This window comes from Schistocerca cancellata, chromosome 5, assembly GCF_023864275.1.
Source record: "Schistocerca cancellata isolate TAMUIC-IGC-003103 chromosome 5, iqSchCanc2.1, whole genome shotgun sequence".
Taxonomy (NCBI): domain Eukaryota; kingdom Metazoa; phylum Arthropoda; class Insecta; order Orthoptera; family Acrididae; genus Schistocerca; species Schistocerca cancellata.
The window spans coordinates 40,979,091-40,999,236 of NC_064630.1; the positions used below are offsets into that span (position 1 = coordinate 40,979,091).

A 20,146-nucleotide genomic window follows, 5' to 3' on the forward strand; every position below is an offset into this window, starting at 1 on the left:
ATGAGATTAGAATAATTACTGCATGAACGCATAGAGGCATTCAAACAATCATTCTTTCTGTGCTCCATACGTGAATGGAACGGGAAGAGACCCTAATAGCTGGTACAATGGGATGTATCCTCTGCCGTGCACCTCAGGGCAGTTTGCAGAGTGTAGATGTAGATGTATGCGATTGTGTATTCTACTCTAGCTGACAAAGGATAGAACTTCCTGTTCACATTATGATCAATACAAACACTTACGACTCTAGAATACTCTGTTGTATTTACTGATTTTCTCTCATACCAAGTATTGCCTTGTGCATTACAGAACTGCATGTATTGTGTTTTACCTAAGTCTAGTGAAAGAGTCAATAATTTTCATCAAAAGTTTATTTACTTGCTCAAGAGTTGAAGTTCCTTCATTAGGCTTGATTGTAATATAAGTAACAATCAAAATGTTTCCATTCAAATACCGTACTGACCCCTTACCTACACGTAGATGACTATATACCAACATTGGAGTCATGCTGGGTTGCATATATGCTGCAGCAATGCCCTTACACAGAAACTTTTTGATTGCCCCTTATACTTAGACTAACAGCAAAGGAAACAATTTCAACTTCTCGGATGTACAATGGCAGACCAATTACACATAACAATAAAAAGCAGCCCAACATCGATCCCTGGTGTACACCTACAGTGATTATTCCTAATCGTGATTGAAGATGCTGTTTCACTGAGTACACTCCCTCAGTTTCTTGATGCGACACTCTGCTTCTTTTTAGTTCTATACGATGAAAATCAGTTACCAGCAAAGTCTCTGAAATTATAATATTTGAGCTTCTGTGGTAGAATACTGATATCTGCACAATAAAATGCTTTGGACAAGTGTCAGAGTATATTAGATGGCAATATTTAGTCATATTTTGAGACATATTTTGAGATATCTGTGTTAATGTTTTTGCATACAGAACCTTTCTCAGTAACTCTGAGAAGGGGGTAAGCAGTGATATTGAACAACAATGATGTATTCCACATATGTTCCACCACACTGCATATACGCAAAGATCAGAATAATTTACTTGAGATATTATCAACAGAATGAGAGTTTTCACTTTTGATACAGTTAATTACTTCCTTATTTTCTTAGGTAGATCAAAGAGTAATTGCAATTTGGCTTTTTGTATGGAGCTTTGGCATGCTGTTAACTAATTAATTACAGTGTACTAAACTTCTGCACATCAATGCTTGTTTCACTGTTTCCCATTTCAGGGTTAGTGAGAAATTGGAAAACTGATATTACCTCTAGCCGATTACGTTCTGCCTGTTCCTGTTCTCGCCTGCTTCGTTCTTCATCAGCCAATCTCTCACGTTCCTGACAGCGCCTTCGCTCTTTCTCCTCATCTGCACGCAGAGATTCCAAGTATGCCTGGTCCTGCTGCTGCCTCAGAGTCTGATTGAAGTTGCGCTCCACCCTTAAAAGTAAAGTTACACTGATATAGTGACCCAGTCCTGGTAAAAAAATTATCTGCTCTGCATATACTACTTCAACTAAGTTCATAATTAAGCCAGAGAATTCCAAAATTAAAACACAAAAACACAGAAAGTTATTTTAAAAATAAAACTAAGAGTAGAAATGATTAAACAACTCTGGAAAGGAGATTTAATATTGTGCAAGGAGTATTTTGTAAAATGCTGTGGTCTGATTGCAGCTGTATGAATTTCACTCACCTGTAAAAATGCACATTCCTTACAGAATGACTTGGTACAAGCAGACTCCATTAGCAATCGCCACCTAATTTGTACTGTTGATGGTTAAAATATCCAAGACAACTGAATGGGCTGGGATACGGTTTCGACAGCAAGGAACATGCCCAGCACAGCTCAGTTTAGTAGTTTTGGAGTTAATGTAGTGTTACTGGATTCTATGATGCTAAATATTCAAGATATTTTCATAGACATATTTCATTTCAGCCAGCATTCTTGCCACAACACCCCTTCCATTCTAAGCATGTGGATGTGAGGTATCTAGGCAGCAGGGAAATTCGCTGTGTCTCTCACCCCTTGCCATTTACCTGGCAGCCTGGAGCTGTGCTTAAGTTCCGCCTAATGGGCTGGACTATAACCATCCCATCTGACAGGCACACACATTTAAAATGAGCACTCTTGCTTGCATCCTCAGCATCTGTTATGTTAAAGTGGTAGCAGAACATAACATGTGATCAGGTGAGTAAAGAGTTATAAATACAAAATCAAACAGGGGTAATGCAGCAGTAGATATAATATTGAATAAGAAACAGGAATGCACATAAGCTACTATGAACAGCACAGTAAACAAATTACCATAGCCAAGAAGACACAAAGTCAACACACACCATTGTGTCGACACACAGCATAGTAGCACAAGTTTATATGCAAACTATTTCTGCAAATGAAGAAGAGATTGAAAAAACGTATGATGAAATAAAGAAAATTATTCAGGTTATTACAGAAAATGAAAATTTAATTGTGATGGTGATGGGACTTCAGTAGTAGGAAAAAGAAGAGAAGGAAAAATAGTAAGAGAACACCGAGTGGGGGAAAGGAATGAAAAAGGAAGCCACCTGGTAGAATTTTGGTAGCATAATTTAATAATTGTTTAACAATCCTGAAAGAAGATTGTATGTGTGGAAGAGTTGGGTTGGGTTGGGTTGTTTTGGGGGAGGAGACAAGACAGCGAGGTCATAGGTCTCATCGGATTAGGGAAGGACGGGGAAGGAAGTCGGCCGTGCCCTTTCAAAGGAACCATCCCGGCATTTGCCTGGAGCGATTTAGGGAAATCACGGAAAACCTAAATCAGGATGGCCGGACGCGGGATTGAACCGTCGTCCTCCCGAATGCGAGTCCAGTGTGCTAGCTACTGCGCCACCTCGCTCGGTGTTGTGTGGAAGAGAGCTGGGGATTGATTATATGGAACAAAGATTTTGAAACCACATTTTAAACTGTACGATGCTTCCACAACACATGTAGAATCTGGCCATAATTTATTGTTTATGAATGGTAGATTACAATTGAGGAAATTGCAAAAAGATAGGACATTAAGGGTATGGGACCTTGGTAAATTGAAGAAACCAGAGGTGGTTGAGAGTTTCCGAGGGAGCATTAGGCAACAACTGACAGCAACAGGGAAAAGAAACGCAATAGGAACTGAAGCGGTAGCTATGAAAAATAAAATAGGGAAACCATATAACATAGGAGATATTGAATTTTGTAGACGAAAAGAGAAAATATAAAAATGAACCAAATGAAATGGGTGGGAGGAAATACAGACACCCAAAAAAATGAGACTATATATATATCAACTAAAATAATCAATTGTTGATAGTATAATGTAATTGTGTTGATAAAAAATCTACTCAAAAAGCGATTGCAGGAGAAAACACATATATAAGTTAAGGAAACGGGCAAGCTTTTCGAGCCAGTGGCTCCTTCTTCTGGCAGAAGGGTTGAAGGGGAAGGAAAAGGAATGGCTCTAGATGTGACGTCAAATAAAAATACTTACTTCCAACGATCTCCACTGCAGTAGCAGTTTATTACAGATTGGACATGTCCAAACACTTTTGTACAACTTATAATAGTGCGGTGCACCAACTGAACTACATAATTTTGTAGTAAAAAAAACACATATATGAAAAATACCAAATATTGCAATTCAGTTAACGAAACATATAACTCAACATGGCACCTGATCATGTTTCAACATAGGCCCTAGTCTACATAACAGATCACACTTTCCGCACATACATAATACACAAAATTGTACCAATAATATTGAATAAATAGTGAAACGCACACTAAGTTTTACCACCAGAAACACAAGTATTGGAAAAGGAGAGACACAGAGAGAAATAAATAAATAAAAAAAATAATAAAAAAATAAATAAGTACAAAAAGAGAAAAAAGACTGGGTGTGGTGGTGGAATGACGGCTGTGTAGTGCTGGAATGGGAGCAGGGAAGGGGCTGGAAGGGTGAGGACAGCGACTAACGAAGGTTGAGGCTAGGAGAGTTACGGGAATGTAGCATGTAATGCATGGAAAGTTCCCACCTGCACAATTCAGAAAAGCTGGTGTTGGTGGGAAGGATCCATATGGCACAGGCTGTGAAGCAGTCATTGAAATGAAGGATATCATGTTTGGCAGCATGTTCAGCAACAGGGTGGTCCGCTTGTTTCTTGGTCACAGTCTGTCGGTGGCCATTCATGTGGATAAAGCACAGTGGTTGCAGCTTAGCTTGTAGACCACATGACTGGTTTCACAGGTAGGCCTGCTTTTGATGGGGTAGGTGATGTTACTGACTGGACTGGAGTATGCGGTGGTGGGAGGATGTATGGGGAAGTTCTTGCATCTAGGCCTATTACAGGGGTATGAGCCATGAGGTAAGGGACTGGGAGCAGGGGTTGTGTAAGAATGGATGAGTATATTGTGTAGGTTCAGTGGATGGCGGAATACCACTGTGGGAGGGGTGGGAAGGATAGCGAGCAAGACATTTCTCATTTCAGAGGACAATGAGAGGTAACTGAAACCCTGGCAGAGAATGTAATTCAGTTGCTCCAGTTCTGGGTGGTAGTGAGTTATGAGGGGAATGCTCCTCTGTGGCCGGATGGTGGGGCTTTGAGAGTTGGTGGGAGACTGGAAAGATAACGCACAGGAGATTTGCTTTTGCACAAGATTGGGAGGATAAGTATGGTCAGTGAAGGATCAGTGAGACCCTCGGTATATTTCGAGAGGGACTGCTTGTCACTGCAGATGCGACGACCATGCGTGGCTAGGCTATACAGAAGGAACTTCTTGGTATGGAATGGGTGGCAGCTGTCGAAGTGGAGGTATTGCTGATGGTTAGTAGGTTTGATATGGACAGAGGTACTGATGCAACCATCTCTGGGGTGGAGGTCAACATATAGGAAGGTGGCTTGTTGGGTCGAGTAGGACCAGGTGAAGCAAATGGGGGAGAAGTTGTTGAGGTTCTGGAGGAATGTGGATAGGGTGTCCTCACCTTCGATCCAAATATCAAAGATGTCCTCAACGAATCTGAACCAGGCGTGGGGTTTAGGATTCTAGGTGTTTAGAAAGGATTCCTCTAGATGGCCCACGAATAGATTGGCACAGGATGGTGCCACGTGGGTGCCCATAGCTGCAGCCTGGATTTGTTTGTAGGCAATGCCTTCAAAGGATAAGTAATTGTGGGTGAGGATATAGTTGGTCATGGTTACTAGGAAGGAGGTTGTTGGCTTGGAAACCGTCAGGCGTTGGGAAAGGTAGTGTTCAATAGCGATAGGGCCATGGGCGTTAGGAATGTTAGTGTACAGGGAGGGGGGCCATCAACAGTGACGAGCAGAGCACTGTATGGTAAAGGGACAGGAAATGTGGAGAGTCGGTGGAGGAAATGGTTGGTATCTTTTTATATAGGAGGGTAGGTTCCGGGTAATAGGTTGAAGATGTTGGTCTACGAGAGCAGAGATACTCTCAGTGGGGGCACAGTAACTGGCTACAATGGGGCATCCTGGGCGGTTAGGTTTATGGACTTTAGGAAGCATGTAGAAGGTAGGAGTGTGGGGAGTGGTATGGGTGAGTAGAGAGATGGACTCCAGGGAGAGGTTCTGGGATGGGCCTAAGGATTTTAGTAGTGACTGAAGATCCTGCCGGATTACTAGAATGGGGTCACTTTGGCAAGGTTTGTAGATGGAAGTATCTGATAGCTGGCAGAGTCCTTCCGCCAGGTAATCCTTGCTGTTCGAAACAACAGTGGTGGAACCTTTGCCCGCAGGTAGGAATATAATGTCGGGATCAGTTTTTAGATGGTGAACTGCAGTTCTTTCTGCGGATGTAAGGTTAGTCTACATGTTGAGGGATTTGGGGAATGATGGTGAGGCAAGGTTTGAGGTTAAGAAACTCTGGAACGTTAACAGGGGGTGGTTTGGGGACAGTGGGGGTGGATCACAGTTGGATGGAGGAGTGAACTGAGTTAGGCAAGGTTCAATATTGGTCTGTGGTTGATTCTGATTGGTAGGGTTGGTGGTGAAAAAGTGTTTCCACTGTAGGCACCGAGAGAAGGAGAGAAGGTCTTTAACAAGTCCTGCATCATTAAATTTGGGAGTGGGGCCTTTGGAAAGGACTGATATTTCTGCAGGGCTAAGGCTTCTGGAGGAAAGGTTCATGACTGTGTTGCAGGTCTGTTTAGGTTCAGGATTCTGTGTGGTGGTGGGAGGGAGTTTTGGAGGGGGTGGGGGTAAGTGTAGTAGGTCTGCAAGACAGGGTTTGTCCACTATGAAGAGGCTTGGGGGAGGTTTGGAGGTGGTTGTAGAGGTGGTGGACAGTGGCACTCCAGGGCGGGAGTAGGAAGTGAGCAGGATGGAGAGCTTTTTGAGGTGGCATCATGCATGCTGCTCAAGTTCCTGCAAGGCAAGAGTTTCAATGTGTGTTATGGGTTCCAGAAATTTGGGATAGCACAGCATGACAAGCTTGCGGATGGAGAGAAGGTACTGCAAGGAGGTTTGTGCTTGGTTGATATGGCTTTGCAGGACTATGTTGGTGAGAGCTAAGGGTTGGCAGAATTTGAACAGGTGGAGCTCATTGTGGAAGGAGGGGAGGCAGCCAGAGATGGGTAAGGTCATTACAGGGAGATTTCACGAGCCAAGCAACAATGTAGGAACAGTATGTGGGATTGGGATCTGGCTAGGAATAAGGAGACTTTTCTGTATTGACACAGATGAAAGGAGCAAGGATCCATGGTGGTGGAAAAATGCGAAAAATTACATATATAATGTAGAATATCATCCAAAAAATTTCACAAAAATACACCCAAATATGTTTGAAAATATATTGAAAGGATGAAATGGATGCAAAAGGGGGAAACAAGATGAAATCTGAGGGAGTCGATGATAGCAAAACGGGAAACTCGCTAAAATTGGCAGTGGGAGAAATGTGGGACATAAGATGCTGCACCAACAATCAACGTGGTCTTGTAATCGTCTGTTGTGTGCAGCTGAGACTGTCAATACAGTGTGGCTCATAAGTAGTGTGTGCAGTGTGGTTAGTAAGGCAACAAGAGAAACACAGGAAAGAAGAGAAAGAGGACGAACATTGAGTATAGTGATGCAAAAGAAAATAGTAACAAAGGAGAACAGCACTGGGTTAGGACTGAAGAAAAGCCGTCAGGATGGAATGTAACAAATAGTATGAGAAGGAAAGTTGCTACTCACCATATAGCAGAGCTGCGGAGTCACAGATAGGCACAAAGAGTTTCACACTTAAAGCTTTTGGCCAATGGCCTTTGTCAACAACAGACACTCATATGTGCGCGTGCACACACACACACACACACACACACACACACACACACACACACACACACACACACACGACACGCGTGCGCCCACACACACACACACACACACACACACACACACACGACTGCTGTCTCGGGCAACTGAAACCACATTGCAAGCAGCAGCACCAGTGCATGATGGGAGTGGTGGGGGAAACGAGGCGGCTGGGGTGGGGAAGGATGGTATGATGGAGATGACAGACAGTGAAGTGTTGCAGTTTGGGTGGCGGGCAGGGGAGAGATTGGGGGGGGGGGGGGGGGGGGGGGGGAGAGAGGAAGTAGTGGGAAAGGAATGACGTAGAGAGAAATAAATAAAAATTTTATTTATTTATTTATAATATTTTTTATTTATTTCTCCCTATTTCTCTCTATGTCTCTCCTTTTCCACTACTTCTCCCCCCCCCCCCCACCTCTCCATTGCCTGCGCCCACCCTGCAGCACTTCACTGTCCGCCATCCCCACCATACTATCCCTCCCCCTCCCCGTCCCAGCCTCATCCTTTCCCCCACCCAGTTGCCACTCACATCATGTACTGGTGCTGCTGCTTGCAGTGTGCTTTCAGTCAGCTGAGACTGCAGTCGTGTGTGTGTGTGTGTGTGTGTGTGTGTGTGTGTGTGTGTGTAATGTTGACAAAGGCCATTGGCTGAAAGCTTTAAGTGAGAAAATCTTTTTGTTGTGCCCTGTCTACGACTCAGCATCTCCACTATATGGCGAGTAGCAACTTTCCTTCTCACAGTATAATTTTCAATAAGTAATTTATGTAACTTCAAATTATATGCTTATTAGATCTGATAGTTAAACTCGTGTTTTACTTCAACTTAAAGGCAGTAACATTAGACTCTGCTTGTCTGATAGATGTAAAGTGAGAGGATGTTGCACTGATTTATGTGTTTGTGAACTGTAAGTGCTGTATTTGGTGTTTCTGATATTTATACTTCTGTACTACAAAAATATGCAGTTTAATTGATGCACTGCATTAATGAACTTCTCAAACCTCTTCATTTTTTATATTGTTTGTTTTGCAAAAATATCATGCTGGATGAAACCATTACCCATATTCCAAAAAGTGAAGATAGCTTCACTGTTGTGGGAAAATGAATTTCTGGTGAGTAAACCAGCAAGTTTTTGAAAACTATGATAAGATGAATACTTCAGGCAGAAGTGAAAGAACAGCAAAGGGCTGCATCTTCAAATTAGACTAACAACTATTATGGCCACAGATTCATGCATTAAGCCTGTGTTCACAATTCTAGGTTTTCAACCATGTTACGAATATGAACTTTAGTAATGCAAAAAGTTTACACGTGTACCTAGAATGGCAAGACTCGGCCATGTAAGATGTTCTGAAGCGATTCAAATCCCTTCATAATTTAGTGAAAAAGCAACATTCCATGCCAGCAGGAAATGTGGATATTGTAAGATGTATGTTGTTGTGTTGAGGGTAGTTTGTCTTCCAGTTCAAATTAGACTGTTTCCACACTATAGTGAAGTGTTGACAGATCAGCAGCATAGTGTCTCAGAAGAGAACTTTGAAGTTATGACAATGCTTTCCGTTGAAAAACTTTCAACAGTATATGGTTGCAAAGTTAATTTAACTTTAACTGATTCAATTTAATGGGCTTAATATATAGAATTTCTTTTTCCAATAATGTAAAAATATGTGATCTGTGATGTCAAGATGGATATATTTTCTTTTTCAACATTGAAAAAAAAATAATGAAATAAGGCAAAAATATGGAACATTAGGTAACTCAAAAACAAGTTGTCGGAAACTAATACAAAAACTGGCAAAAAACAACATCAAAATTGGCAGAAAATAATACTGAATTGGTCATAAAATAAAATTATTTTTTCCTGTCCCAATGCACACTGTATTAAGCTATTGCCACCTGTGGGCAAAACTGTAGGGCTTATTTCGACCAATTTTGGAAACAAGTTCTGCAGTCATGACTGCCTCTGTTGCTAATTTGGGGAAACATGTCATCACAATTACTACTAGTAGTAGTATTAATAGAGATATTATCATCTTCATTTCCATACAACCTGTCAAACCAAAAAACTCACATCTGTTATGTAAAACTGCGATAAATACTTAAAAGCAGAATGATAGCGTATGGTGATACAGGGATAGTGGTTTTGGCCAGTGCAAGAACCATGAATTTAATGAACTAATACACATTTATTTCGGCAAGAGCCTTTTGACATCCTCACCATTTAGAATCACACAATTTAAAGAACATTATGAATATTGTAATGATAGAATGACTGGTAGAAATCTAAACTGGGGGAAGATAAGTTAAAGGAAGGTACAGCCACATTTTTAGCATTTGTATATTTTGAGAAAAAAATTGGGTAGGTTGACTGGAATACATTCTTTGAAATCCTGAAATTACCACGGATAAAATACTGGCAGGAAAAGGCTATATACAACTTGTACAGAAACCAAATTGCAGTTATAAGAGACAAAGGACACAGAGGGAAGCAGTAACTGAGAAAGAAGTGAGAACAGAGTTGCAGCCTAAGCTACATGCTATTCAATCTCTACACAGAATAAGTGGGAAAGGACCCCAGGAAGATATTTGGGAAAGGAATTAAAGTTCATAAAACACTGAGGTTTGCTGATGACTTTGTCAGACAGGATATAGGAGCAACTAAACAGAATGGACAGTGTCTTGAACACAGATTTTTAACATGAACATCAACTAGAGTAAACCAAAGGTGGTAGAGTGTAGTCAAATTAAATCACATGGAGCCAAGAGATTTAGATTAGGAAATGAGACAGTAAAAGTACTACACAAGTATTGTTGCTCAGGCAGCAGAATAACTGATAGTGACCGAAGTAAAGATTATATATAATGCAGATTGACAATAGTTAAGAAAAGCATTTCAGGAAAAGGGGAATTTGATAACAATGAACATAAATTTAAGTAATAGGAAGGCTTATCACAGTATTTGGCTGGAATGTAGTCTTATGCAAAAGTGATACACAGACAATACACAGCACAGGAAAAGAGAGAGAACATAAGCTTTCGAACTACGGAATTACAGAAGAATGCTGAAGGTTATATGGGTGGAGTGGGTAACTAGGGAAGAGGTATTACATTGAATTAGGAAGAAAAGAAATGTATGATACAAGTTGACAAAGATGAGACAGGTCAATTGCAAACAGTCTGAGGCATCACAGAATAGTTAATTTGGTTATGGAGGGAACTGTATGTGGGGGAGGGAGGGGGGGGGGGCAAAATTGTAGAGAGGGACCGGGGGGAGAGGGATAGGGAGGGAGGAGAGGGAGAGAGGGGGGGGAGGGAGAGGGGGGGAGATCAAGGCTTCAGGTACAAGTGCATGAAGGTTGTAGTAGTTATGTGGAGATGAAGAGACTTACATGGTAACCTAGTGAGGAGAGTTGCAACAAAACAGTCTTTGGACTGAAGACAACAAAAATCACAAAACAGTCTTTTACAGTCTTGCCTAGAGATTACAGATTATTGTCCATACAATGACTTCTTGAAAAATGGGCGACTTTCTTAACTCACATTCACCAAAACTGTAAGACAGAACAATTAATATAGGTGATACTTCGTGGATGGTCACCACATCCTGACTTCAACTATCACCTGTCCTGATGCAAGACAGAAATATGAAGAAAGAATGAAGAATGAAATAAAAGGATTAAGCCACAATAACCAAAGGTTATCTAATTATCAGTACCACTAAATCTTTTCAAGCACAATGTGTGTCACGACCAATCTGGCCTCAGTAGCCAGAGACGGCAGTTTGTGTGTGTGTGCGTGTGTGTGTGTGTGTGTGTGTGTGTGCGCGCGCGTGTGTGGTGTTCAGTTCATTTCCAATGAAGGCCTTGTTGGCAGAAAGTTCACTTTCTGGCAGTCTTTTTGTTGTACCTATCTGCGACTAAGAATAGACATAAGTGTCATTGACTACGTTTAGTAATACATTAAGAAAATAGTCACTAACTATTAAACTAAAAATAACTATGTTACTAATAGTAATATACAGGTAACCCACTGATATTGTCTATATTATAACCTTGTGTGTTTTGCCTTTTTATTATAAAATGATCGTTACTGGTGTGGGTTTTAAATTCTCATGCATTATGTGTTGTGTTCCCTGACTATGATTAAATGTGGAGGGAAAACTGAAAACAGACTGCCGCATAGAAACGTGAAACTAAACTAAAACTATACTAACACTAACTGTGTTTAGAGGGACTGGAAAAAATAATGGATTAAGACAAAAGAATCCTGATAATAAAGGAAGCACAAATTACCTACAAATTTTTTGCTTTAATATTGCTGCAAATAGGAACTATGGATGATAGCCACAAAAGTACAGTACAGCCGTAACATTTAGATTTATCAATATCACTAACCTCTCAGCTCTGGCTGCAATAAGAGCTGCTTCATTTTCTTGTACGATGGTCTGTAGTCGCTGTATGAGCTCTTGTGGATTTACTGAACCCTCCAACCTGCGAATATTTAGACCTGGTAATATATATCTTATGACTGACACAAATCACTCAAAAAAATTTCATGTTGCACAAATTTTTAATAGTCAATAAATAAAAGCAAAAGGCAGACAATTCTGAACACAATACCACAAAAGGTACTATGGTCACACCATGAGATGCTCGATGTCTGAAATGTGACGGGTGCAGTAAGAAGAAGGTGCCACGCATAGGTGCAATATGACTAGTGAAGTCCTAATGGTAAACACTAACCAACTGATAGATGGTGAGGTAATTGGGCAGTACTGGTAGCACTGGAAGGAAATTCCTACAAGCTGGTGTGAATATAGTGGTTCTGGAGCTTCACTGTCTTAGCAAAACAAGTTCTTACTCTCAGTGCCTTCATGAGACAATTAAATGTTTGCATCAAAATCAAACATTAAGCTCCTGCAATGTCAGCATTACTGCAAAATTGCCCTATAACAACTTGCTACTTCAGCTGGGACACTGGTAATAAGCATACCATCATCTTATATTACTGCCTATTAATATATAAGAGGCAGTCAAAAAACTTTCCATTTGAAGGCTGCACGTTGCTTAAATCACATTGACCAACCATCTGTGCAGGGTTCCATACTTAACACTGTCACGTCACAACTGTTCAATGCTAAGTCTTCCTGCTAACAGGAGCTGTAGAAAAGAAGCTACAGAACAAGCCAGTACCTGCTGTATACAAATGCTGCCAACTGTTGAAGAGTTACGAAGGTGGAGGCATTACTTTTCAGTCAACCCTCGTAGTTCCTTGCTCATAACTTAGGAGGTTAAAAAAGGAAGGACAATTCACTCAGGCTCAAGGATGAAAGGGACTGACCTATTGTAAGGATGAGGGGAGACAAGGCATTAGCTTTGTGTTAATGACTGGAGCCTCACTATTATTAAATTTGCTTGATATTTAGTATTCAATGATGGCAATAGGGTTTTAGTCAAGTTTTAAGTGAGACGGTAGGTATAAAATGGAATCTGTTGCTACTTTGTAGAAGACATAATAGCTTATGGTATTATATCAAAGCAAATGAAAACATACAACAGAGTAGACTGGAATTTTCTTATTTCTGAGCCTTGTTTTACACTACTGTGTCAGTTCCTATGAAATATGAAGTGTTTCCAAAACAAATAGATTTATTAACTGCAATTCTGGTTAACATACAAAACAAATAATATACATCACAAATGAGATGATGCAGAAGAGGCACCACAATGATGAAGGGAGGACACACTTCTGCTAATTTGTTCCACAGAAACTAACAGTAACTTTTGACATTTATTGTTCACTGGACACACAGATGTGACAGTACATGACAAAACACACAATGGGTAAGAAAATCAACAAACTTCTACAAACTAGCTTTTCATGCCTGATTAATTCTACCTGATGTGGTAGCTCTAATAACAGCCTGATTAAAGGGACAGCGGGACATGCCGAGGAATGGCAGGAATGCAAAGGTCTTTACAAGAATGTTTTACTATCAATAAACAGACAAAAACCTCGATTATGTGTGTCATTTTTTGGAACACAAGTGTAGGAAACTTCAGGACTGGAGGTCTCTGAACAATGTGATATGGCTTTGTGAAATGAAATCTCATGCAAAATCAATAAACTTTTTGTTGAAGGCTCAACTCCTGAATCCAACTAACTTCCTATGTCAGCTGGTCCTCATACACTATCTTCTTCCCAAGATACATCCTGATTGTCCCCTGAAAACATTTCTACATTGGTGTTCTGACAACAAGAATGCATAGTCTGCTCCTGCTACCATACTGCTTCACTCGTATACCCCACATGTAAATTCACGCTTCTTTTCTCAGTTACACTACGATAGCAAACTTAATGAATTTTCACTAATAATTCTTTGACCTTTAAAACATAACTACCTCCGCAGATGACGAAGAGATTGATGAAATGTATGATAAGATAAAAGAAATTATTCGGATAGTGAAGGGAGACGAAAATTTAGTAGTACATCACAAATGAGATGATGCAGAAGAGGCACCACAATGATGAAGGGAGGACACACTTCTGCTAATTTGTTCCACAGAAACTAACAGTAACTTTTGACATTTATTGTTCACTGGACACACAGATGTGACAGTACATGACAAAACACACAATGGGTAAGAAAATCAACAAACTTCTACAGACTAGCTTTTCATGCTGACTGGAACTCGGCAGTAGGAAAAGGAAGAGAAGGAAACGTAGTAGGTGAATATGGAATGGGAGTAAAGAATGAAAGAGGAAGATGCCTGGTAGAATTTTGCACAGAGCATAACTTAATCATAGTTAACACTTGGTTCAAGAAACATAAGAGAAGGTTGTATACATGGAAGAAGCCTGGAGATACTGGAAGGTATCAGGTAGATTATATAATTGTAAGACAGAGATTGAGGAACCAGGTTTTAAATTGTAAGACATTTCCAGTAGCAGATGTGGACACTGACCACAATCTTTTGGTTATGAACTGTAGGTTAAAACTGAAGAAATTGCAAAAAGGTGGGGAATTGAGGAGATGGTACCTGGATAAACTGAAAGAACCAAAGGTTGTAGAGATCTTCAGAGAAAGCATTAGGGAACGATTGACAAGAATGGAGGAAAGAAATACAGTAGAAGAAGAATGGGTAGCTTTGAGAGATGAAATAGTGAAGGTAGCAGAGGATCAAGTAGGTAAAAATACAAGGACTAATAGAAATCCTTGGGTAACAGAAGAGAGATTGAATTTAATTGATGAAAGGAGAAAACACAAAAATTCGGTAAGTGAAGCAGGCAAAAAGGAATACAAACGTCTCAAAAATGAGATCGACAGGAAGTGCAAAATGGCTAAGCAGGGATGGCTAGAGGACAAATGTAAGGATGTAGAGGCACATATCACTAAGGGTAAGATAGATACTGCCTACAGGAAAATTAAAGAGACCTTTGGAGAAAGGAGAACCATTTGCATGAATATCAAGAGCTTTGATGGAAACCCAGTTCTAAGCAAAGAAGGGAAAGCAGAAAGGTGGAAGCAGTATATAGAGGGCCTATTCTTGAGGACAATACAGGGCGTTTCAAAAAGAAAGAGCAGATTTCAAACATTTATTTCTCAAAAACTACAAATGATAGAAACACAATTCAAACGTTTCTTGTCCGAGAAAGGTTCAAAGTTTTTCAATGGTCCGCGCAGAAGTTCCATGCAAATCCGCAGTGGCGCTGGCGTTTGTTTGTAGGAAAATGGCGACGACACCACAGGAACGATCATTTTGTGTGCTGCAATTTGCAAAGTTAGAGTCCATTGTTGGTGTGCAACGTGCATTCCGCCGTCAATTCAACAAACAGCCGCCTCGTCATAAGCAAATTTATGAGTGGCATCACAGATTCGTAGAAGATGGTTGCATCTGCAAGCGAAAAAGCACGGGTCGTCCACGCACATCGGATGAAAATGTCGAGCGTGTCCGTGCAGCTTACGAAAGGAGCCCTAGAAAATCCACGACACGGGCAAGTCACGAACTAAACATGTCTAAAACAACGGTATGGCGCGTTCTGAGTAACCGTCTGCACATGAAGCCGTACAAACTGCAGTTATTGCAAACATTGCGTCCTGACGACCACAACAAAAGGTTCGAATTTTCAACTGCAATTCTACAGGACATGGAAGAGGACAATTTTGCCGAACGATTAATTTTTTCAGATGAATCAACGTTTCACATTTCTGGTAAAGTTAATCGGCATAACGTACGAATTTGGGCGAGTGAAACTCCGAGGGACGTTATTCAACATGAAAGAGACTCACCAAAGGTTAACGTCTTTTGTGCAATTTCGGTAAACAAAGTTTATGGACCTTTCTTTTTCATGGAGAAAACTATCACAGGAACCATTTACCTGGACATGTTAGAAAACTGGCTATTTCCTCAACTTCAGGAAGATTCAAATCACTTCATCTTCATGCAAGATGGCGCCCCACCACACTTCTCTGAACCTGTACGACGGTACCTAAATAACACCATTCCAGGACGGTGGATTGGAAGAGCAGGAGCACAAGATCAATGTCATCGTCTGTGGCCTCCCAGGTCACCAGACCTTACTCCCTGCGATTTTTATTTGTGGGGGTACATAAAGGACTGTGTTTATGTCCCACCTATGCCCGCTACTCTTCAAGAGGTACGACATCGAATTGTTGCGGCCGTGAATTCGGTAACTAAAGACCAGTTGCGTCGTGTGTGGCAAGAAATGAGACACCGGTTTGATATTTGTCGTGTAACAAATGGTGCTCATATTGAGGTACAGTTTTGATATTTGTTGTGTAACATTTGGTACTCATATTGAGTGAAGGACCGTTGGAATTGTGTTTCTATCATTTGTAGTTTTTGAGAAATAAATGTTTGAAATCTGCTCTTTCTTTTTGAAACGCCCTGTATTATAGAAATGGAAGAGAATGTAGATGAAGATGAAATGGGAGATATGATACTGCGTGAAGAGTTCGACAGAGCACTGAAAGATCTAAGTCGAAACAAGGCCCCAGGAGTAGACAACATCCCATTAGAACTAATGACAGCCTTCGGAGAGCTAGGCCTAACAAAACTCTACCATTTAGAGAGCAAGATGTATGAGACAGGCGAAATACCCTCAGACTTCAAGAAGAATATAATAATTCCAATCCCAAAGAAAGCATGTGTTGACAGATGTGAAAATTACCGAACTACCAGTTTAATAAGCCATGGCTGCAAAATACTAACACGAATTCTTTACAGATGAATGGAAAAACTGGTAGAAGCCGACCTCTGTCAAGATCAGTTTGGATTCCACAGAAATGTTGGAACACGTGAGGCAATACTGACCCTACGACTTATCTTAGAAAATAGATTAAGGAAAGGCAAACCTACGTTTCTAGCATTTGTAGACTTAGAGAAAGCTTTTGACACTGTTGAATGGAATATTCTCTTTCAAATTCTGAAGGTGGCAGGGGTAAAATTCAGGGAGCGAAAGGCTATTTACAATTTGTACAGAAACCAGATGGCAGTTATAAGAGTCGAGAGGCATGAAAGGGAAGCAGTGGTTGGGAAGGGAGTGAGACAGGGTTGTAGCCTGTCCCCGATGTTATTCAATCTGTATATTGAGCAAGCAGTAAAGGAAACAAAAGAAAAATACAGAGTAGGTATTAAAATCTATGGAGAAGAAATAAAAACTTTGAGTTTTGCCGATGACATTGTAATTCTGTCAGAGACAGCAAAGGACTTGGAAGAGCAGTTGAACGGAATGGACAGTGTCTTGAAAGGAGGATATAAGATGAACATCAACAATAGCAAAACGAGGATAATGGAACATAGCAGAATTAAATCAGGTGATGCTGCCGGAATTAGATTAGGAAATGAGACACTTAAAGTAGTAAAGGAGTTTTGCTATTTGGGAAGCAAAATAACTCATGATGGTCGAAGTAGAGAGGATATAAAATGTAGACTGGCAATGGCAAGGAAAGCGGTTCTGAAGAAGAGAAATCTGTTAACATCGAGTTTAGATTTAAATGTCAGGAAGTCGTTTCTAAAAGTATTTGCATGGAGTGCAGCCATGTATGGAAGTGAAACGTGAACGATAAATAGTTTAGACCAGAAGAGAATAGAAGCTTTTGAAATTTGGTGCTACAGAAGAATGCTGAAGATTAGATGGGTAGATCACATAACTAATGAGGAGGTACTGAATAGAACTGGAGAGAAGAGAAATTTGTGGCACAACTTGACTAGAAGAAGGGATCAGTTGGTAGGGCATATTCTGAGGCATCAAGGGATCACCAATTTAGTATTGGAGGGCAGCGTGGAGGGTAAAAATCGTAGAGGGAGACCAAGGGATGAGTACACTAAACAGATTCAGAAGGATGTAGGTTGCAGTAGGTACTGGGATTTGAAGAAGCTTGCACAGGATAGAGTATGATGGAGAACTGCATCAAACCAGTCTCTGGACTGAAGACCACAACAACAACAATAACAGCAATAACAACAACAATAACAACAACAACAACAAAACATAAACTTAGAAACAGATCAGGAGTAAAGCCATCAGGAATAGAATGACTCCCTGCAAAATGAAGATTTTAAGATGGCAGCACCCGGAGCGTGCCCAGGTCCTCTCAAAATTTTCTTGGCCCACCCAAAAAAGGTGAGCAAATTTCAATATCAAAGTCAATCTTTATTTTCTACAAGTTAAAATAACTTTTATACAGTAATAAGCTTATGGTAAATGATGCTGTTAATTTATAGCACTAATGGAAATTCCTGAATGGAGGAATATGTAAAATAAGGGAAAGGAAGACACTCACCTATGGCAGATTCGTCCACTCCAGATAAGTAGTTGCCTTTCCCTTATTTTCTGTATAACTATGTTAATTTGTTAAACAATTTTTGTCCCATAATAAAGGCATAAAATAATCTGAATACATTTGAAGTGGTCTTTATGATGGAGAAGTTAATATCGACCTATACATTGATCTGTATGCGTTGAACAACAAGCAAACAGACTACTCGATCAATCTACTGAATAAACAATTCTTCCACGGTTTCTGTTTTGTATTTTTGCATGTGTTTTATGGTTTGCATTAACAGTAAATAATAAAAACATATTTGGTATCATTGTGATCTCTGTTTTGTTCTTACAGTAAATTTTATGTGTTATTAAAAGTGAACATAGTAACTTGGCAAAACAGCCTAGCATATCAGGTTTCTTCATTCGGCAACGAAAATTTACTATACCAATGAGAACATTTCAAGTGTAACCTGTAGCTTGTCCAGAGGTACATGTTCCATTTATTCCTTGGTGTTAGAAAAAAAGACGATAGTGAGAGCAACCCATTCTTCAAGGTTGTCAAATTTGTAGTAAAATCCACAAAATGGGATGCATACAGAATGCCTACAAGGTGCAATGGCATCCTAGAAGACCTGTTTACCATGTAGATATTTAATCGTGCTGTGCCATCACTATCTGGAGGTGTTTTGGATTTCTAAGGGAAGATGGACCATCAATAATTGTAAAAGCAAAAGAGGACTGAAAAATGATTTATTCAGTCATTACTGCACTGAACTCTGGTCACTAGATGTGACAGATGTTTAGATATGTATTGATGTAACGACTTGAAAATTCAAGTTACGTTACAATATACTGTAAAACTGTTCAAGAAGATTTTAAATACAACAGTTCTGCAACAGAATGGTGAGCTATAATATCACAGCTGCTGTGCACATTTGGATCTTCCTTAGAGTCTTTGTACCAACTGTGTCAGAGAAGAGCAGTACATCGTAACCAGTAGCCTTTATTACTAAGTCCACAACACCAAGAAATCATCACAAGGTGACTGTAATTAAGAAGAATTCCAGTTAAAACTTACACAAGCTACCAAAAGGTGACACAACCCTAACAATATTATCTGCATTAACATTATATATTGTGAGGAGAAACAATTGTAGCTCCTCAGTCTGTAACTGCAGAGGTTAGTTTTCATGACCCAGAGAGTGATGTAGAAAAAACTTTGATGATGATGAAATGGAAGTAGGAAAAGAATTAAAACAGTTGGTAAATGAAATATTCAATGAAAATGAAGGTAAAGATTTATTTTCTATTTCTAGCAATATCACCAGCAGCTCTAATCTGCCTGCTTCAGTTTGTCACATATCTATAAAATCTACTAGTGAACCAAAACAACCTCTATTTAGGTGTTTTCCTTTTTGATTATTTGGAGACAGAAAAAGAAATATGCAGCCAGGTTCATTCGTGACTGGAATACACAATCATAAATGTTGCTGTATTTTGTTTTGTCTGTTGCTTTTTCTGTCCCCAAACTCAAGACACAAAAAGAAAATTGCTTAGTTTTGTAAGTGAGGGTTTCACTAATTGGACAAGAACAGAAGAGATTAATTCGATCTTTGAGCAGCACGAGAAAGTGGACAAAGTTCAAAACTATCGTACAATATGCGTTAGATGAGTATGTGCCAAGCAAGATCGTAAGAGATGGAAAAGAGCCACCGTGGTTCAACAACCGAGTTAGAAAACTGCTGCGGAAGCAAAGGGAACTTCACAGCAAACATAAACATAGCCAAAGCCTTGCAGACAAACAAAAATTACGCGAAGCGAAATGTAGTGTGAAGAGAGCTATGCGAGAGGCGTTCAATGAATTCGAAAGTAAAGTTCTATGTACTGACTTGGCAGAAAATCCTAAGAAATTTTGGTCTTATGTCAAAGCGGTAGGTGGATCAAAACAAAATGTCCAGACACTCTGTGACCAAAATGGTACTGAAACAGAGGATGACAGACTAAAGGCCGAAATACTA

The 20,146-nt window shown here is 40.0% G+C and overlaps 1 protein-coding gene across 1 annotated transcript in view; it reads right to left on the reverse strand.

The window, feature by feature from the left end:
• LOC126187325 (FAS-associated factor 2) overlaps positions 1-20,146 on the reverse strand; it is a 120,248-nt gene that overhangs the window by 18,763 nt on the left and 81,339 nt on the right. The window contains exons 5-6 of the mRNA XM_049928343.1: positions 11,732-11,827; positions 1,285-1,456 (exon numbers count right to left, since the gene is read on the reverse strand). Of these exons, the coding sequence (XP_049784300.1) occupies positions 1,285-1,456; positions 11,732-11,827 (268 nt within the window). The remainder of the gene's footprint in view (positions 1-1,284; positions 1,457-11,731; positions 11,828-20,146) is intronic.